This window comes from Nannospalax galili, unplaced genomic scaffold, assembly GCF_000622305.1.
Source record: "Nannospalax galili isolate Female #2095 unplaced genomic scaffold, S.galili_v1.0 scaffold680, whole genome shotgun sequence".
Taxonomy (NCBI): domain Eukaryota; kingdom Metazoa; phylum Chordata; class Mammalia; order Rodentia; family Spalacidae; genus Nannospalax; species Nannospalax galili.
The window spans coordinates 4,265,575-4,270,811 of NW_008348218.1; the positions used below are offsets into that span (position 1 = coordinate 4,265,575).

The 5,237-nt window shown below is 42.3% G+C and overlaps 1 protein-coding gene across 1 annotated transcript in view; it reads left to right on the forward strand.

Annotated features, from left to right (window-relative positions):
* Positions 1-5,237, forward strand: part of Gsr (glutathione-disulfide reductase) — a 48,794-nt gene that overhangs the window by 24,363 nt on the left and 19,194 nt on the right. The window contains exon 8 of the mRNA XM_008844945.3: positions 1,517-1,603. Coding sequence (XP_008843167.1) covers positions 1,517-1,603 — 87 coding nt within the window. The remainder of the gene's footprint in view (positions 1-1,516; positions 1,604-5,237) is intronic.

Below are 5,237 nucleotides of genomic sequence, written 5' to 3' on the forward strand. Positions count from 1 at the left end.
AAATATTATAGTATACCCACACAGACATTTGTTTACACACACACACACACACACACACACACACACACACACATATAAAATGGACTAAAATACACATATGAGAGAGAACATTCAGAATTTTTACTTTCTGAGATTGGGTGGTGTTGTTTATACATTCTAGGTCCAGCCATTTTCCTGAAAATTTTGTGATTTTCTTTCCTTTTTTTTTTTTTTGTCTTTTTTGATAGGGTCTCCCTGTAGTCTCAGCTGACCTGAACTCACTATGTAGACCAGGCTGGCCATAAACTCACAAAGATCTGCCTGCCTCTGCCTCCCAAGTGCTGGGATTAAAGGCATGCACCACCATACCCAGCTTATTTTTCTTTAAACCTGAATAATATTTCATTATATATATATATGTATATACACACACCAGATTACCAGATTTTCATTATCTGTTCATTTGATGATAGAACTAGGTTGATTCATTAAACAACTTTTTATGAAACTCAAGTCCCAGCAACTCAACAATTTCTTTTCTTTCTAAAATTTTATGTGTATGAGTATTATACCTGCATGTATATAAGTGCACCTGTGTCATACAGTGCTCGTGGAGGACAGAAGAGGACGTTGGATCCCCTGGGACTGGAGTTATTGACAGTTGTTAATTGCCATGTAGGTGCTAGAATTCAAACCCTGGTCTTCTGCAGGAGCAGACAGTGCTCTTAACTACTGAGCCATCTCTCCAGCCCCTCAGAAACATTTTTAAAATCAAGTCTTCTAACAGTGCAATCCAAAGATAAAGTAATTTAATCCTTACTTGCTGAGATAATGTTAGGAATATTAAGTCTTTGATTTTTGTACTTAAACCATAACGTTCCCGTAAGAGCAGCAAACTACAGATGCAGTGAAAACACTGCAGTTCATCGCATGGCCTAAAGTGTTTCGGCTGTCAGTTGACATTGGATGTCGTAAGGGCATGTGTGCTCAGAGGCAAGGTACAGTGAAGTTGCTGGATACAACATAGACCGACATTGCCAGAAACTCAGATTCAGATGCACTTGATTTTGAATTGATTTTTTAAAATATTTTATTTTGTTATTTTTATTTTATGTGAATGAGTGTATTACCTGCATGTAGGTAAGTGCACCCGTGTCGTGCAATGCCCGTGGAGGACAAAAGAGGCTGTCAAATTACCTGGAACTGGAGTTATGGACAGTTGTTAGCTGCCATGTGGGTGCTGGGATTCGAACCCGGGTCTTCTGCAAGAACAGCCAGTGTTCTCAACCACTGAGCCATCTCTCCAGCCCCTGACTATCCGTTTTTCAAAAAGCTAAAATAGGCATTGATGAAATCACCTGTAATGCAGACAGTGGGGGTGATGTAGGAAGTAGAGGCTCTGCCAAACTCCCAGTGTGAGCCTGAATGAAGGCGATGAGAGAAGGACAAAACAGTTACAGGACTGAACTGCTCTTAAACTTCGTACCATGTCTTTAATCAGCTTTTCTTTCCTACCACCATCTCTGTTTAAACACAGGTACTTAGAAATTTTGACTCACTGATCAGTTCCAACTGCACTGAGGAGCTGGAGAACGCTGGTGTAGAGGTGCTGAAGTTCTCACAGGTATTGTGGGAGGATGTGCACAGCCCTTCCTCATTTGTGGCTTCTGAATCACGTTCAGTGCTGAGGGTGGAAAATGGGGTCTTGCACCCACAAGGGCTCTACCACTGAGCTGCTCCTTAGCCCCCAGTTAGTTTTGTTTGTTTGTTTGTTTTTAGGATTTTTTTTTTATTAACTTAATTTAAAAAATCTTTTTGAGACAGGAACTCCCTGTAGCCACAGCTGGCCTGAAACTCTTTGTAGACCAGGCTGACCTTGATCCCACAGAGATCCACCCGCCTTTGCCTCCCGAGTGCTTGGATTAAAGGCATATGCCATGACCCCAACCTTAAATTAATTCTTTAGTTGAATTTTTGTGAATTTTATACAATATATTTTGATTGTATTTAAATCCCCTCTTGTATCTGCATTCCTCTTTCTAACCCCCATCACATTTCTGTACTCTAATATATATATGTAATTATAATTTTATAATATATAAAACACACACACACACACACACACACACACACACACATATGCCTGTGTAGTCAAGTTTGTTTCCTCAAATGTCCTTCAGTGTGGGTTCACCCACTGGAGCCTGGTCAACCTACTAAGAGCCTCACCCTTAAACCAGACTGAATTTCCCTTTTCCAATAGTCATTGGTTACCAATAGTGCTCAGTTAAGGTTGGTATCTCTTAACCAATTCCTCATCTCTGTGCTGGGATTCTGTCTGACTTGAGCTTACATGGGACTTGTGCATGCTGTCACCATTGCTGTGAGATCATATGAGTGACTGACCAGCTGTCTGATACACTGTTTCCTTATGGTCATCCACCTGCTCTGTCTCTTACAGTCCTTCTACATCCTCTTCCACCATGATCCCTAAGCCTTGGGAGGCAGTAGTTTGAAATAGCTGTCCTATTTAGTGATAAGCACTCTGCAACCTGTTGTTCCCTGTGCATTAGGCACTTGTGGTTCTCTGTGTTAATCACCATCTGCTGTTTAATAAGGAAGTTTCACTGTTGAGAGCTGAGGGCTTCATTAATCAAGAAAACTCCCAGATCTGTGGGTCCATAAGGATCCTGGAAGAGAATAGGTGGCTGACCCCCAGTTAGTTTCATAAACACAAACTGCACCTACCTCAGTTTATTCCACTTCTAATTCCATTTGCCAATTTTCTTTCACGTGTGTGTGTGTGTGTGTGTGTGTGTGTGTGTGTGTGTGTGTTTCATGGTGGTTGATTAGTTTTATTGAAACCATGGGTTCTTACAACATAGAGTAGGTTAGCCTTTAACTCATGGCCTTCCTACCTCAGCCTCCTAAGTACTGGGGCCACAGGCGTGCACTTTCACACCTGGCTTCTGCCAATTCTTTTTTTTTTTTTAACCTTTTTGAGATGAGACAGTCTCCCTGTAGCCCCAGCTTGCCTGGAACTCACTATGTAGACCAGGCTGTCCTCAAACTCACAGAGATTCTCCTGCCTCTGCTTCCCAAGTGCTGGGATTAAATGTGTGTGCCCAGAGCGGTATTTCATATTAACAGTAAAGTCAAGGTGGCTGGGTGTGGTGGCACACCCTTTTAATCCTAGCAGGGTCTCCCTGTAGTCCCAGCTGGCTTGGAACTCAATTTATAGACCAGGCTCTTGAACTCACAGAGATCCTCATGACCTCTGCCTCCTGAGTGCTGGTTATTTATTTATTTTTATTTTATGTGTGCGTGTTTTGCCTTTGTGCATATAAGTGCACCTGTGTCATGTGGTGCCGGAGGAGGCAGAAGTGGGTATTGGTTCCTCTAGAATTGGAACAGTGTCGGTGCTGGGAACCGAACCCAGGTCCTCTGGAAGATCAGCCAGTGCTCTTAATCGTTGAGCCATCTCACCAACCCCAAACATATATAGGATTTTTTTTTTTTTTTAGTGTTCTCTAAATACCAGTCTAACAGCTGACAGAGAACATTCACATTGCATTTGTAATTAGAGGCAATCTGAAGTTGATATAAAGTACGTAGGAAGGATGTGCACGGGTATATGTAAGTACTGTTCCATTTTGTTTGTTTTGTGGAAGAGTGTGTGTATGCAAGTGGTCCACATTGCTTATCTTCTGTTGCTCTCTACCTTATTCTTTGAGATAGACTCTCACTGAACATAGAGATTGCTGGTTTTGCTAGACTGGCTGGCCAGCAAGCCCTAGAGGGCCTCCTGTGTCTGCCTCCCTAGTATAGTGATTATAGGCACATACCACTGAGCCCAGGTTTTTTGTTTTACAATATATTCGTTTTATTTTACATGTACGAGGAGTATTTGGTCCGCATTTATGTATATGTACCACATGCATACCTGGTGCCCACGAAGGTCAGAAGGAGGTGTCAGATCCCCTGGAACTAGAGTTACAGATGGTTTTGAACCACCATGGGGGTGCTGGGAAATGAACCCAAGTCATCTGTAAAAACAGCAGGTGCTCTTAACTGCTGAGTGATCTCTGCAACCCCTGTTCAACCAGCTTTTTACATGTAGTGTCTGGGGATCAGAGTAAAGTCCTTATGCTTGCTTGGCAAGCATTTTACCAACTGAGCCATCTCCCCAGTCCCTAGTTCATTTTATATATGGAACTTGAGCATCCCCAATTTTGCTATCTGTGGAGGGTCCTGAACCCTGTGCCTTGGGGATACCAAGGGATGGCTGTATGTGCTTGCTCTCCTGGACAGACTCCTGTTCCTCTCACCCATTCTTATTATGAACGTCCAGAGAAAAGCAGTGATGACTGTTTGGAAAAGTTGCCTAATAATGCTATTGCAGCCCACTTTCAGGACACTGCTTAGATTTATGAATTAATTCTATGGCAATTTTGAAGATGTACACCTAGAAATACTTTTTTAAGATGCAGCATTTCCATGGTGGCATAAGTCAACATTCCTGGTCACTGGAAGAATCCAAGAAAGACTCAAGGAAACAGGCTTGGCTCCTAGGAATTCTAGTGTTGCTGGCTTTTGGCTAAAGTTAAATGTCAGCTGTAGGTTTCAGTGCCAGGTTTTGTGGGCATCTTTTGGTTTGGTTTGGTTTAGTTCTGGGTTTGGTTTTTTTTTTTTTTTGGTCTTTTTGAGACAGGGTCTCCCTGTAGCCCCAGCTGTCCTGGAACTCACTATATAGTCCAGGCTGGCCTTGAACAGAGGCTTGGCCTCTGCCTCCCAATCCCAAGTGCTGGGTTTAAAGGCATATACTACCACACCGGCTTTAGTGTTTTTGTTTTTGTTTTTGTTTTTAATGTGTATAAGAGTTTTGCCTGCATGTATATAAGTACATCCAGGTATGCAATGCCAACAGAGGTCAGAAGAGGGTGTTGGATCCCCTGGAACTGAATTAGGGAAAGTTGTTAGCTACCAAAAAGGTGCTGGGAACCAAACCCAGGTCCTCTGTAAGAGCAACCAGTGCTCTTAACCACTGAGTCATCTCTCCAGCCCCCATATGTGTAGTTTTGTTTTTTATTTTAATGTTAAAAATTAAAGCTGAGTGTGATAACCCATGCCTGTAATGCTAGCACTTGGGAGGCTGAGATAGAACTTCTGTGATTTTTTTTTTTTTTTTTTTTGGTCTTTTTGAGACAGAGTCTCCCTGTAGTCCCAGGTGGCCTGGAAGAATGCTTGATTTTTTATACATA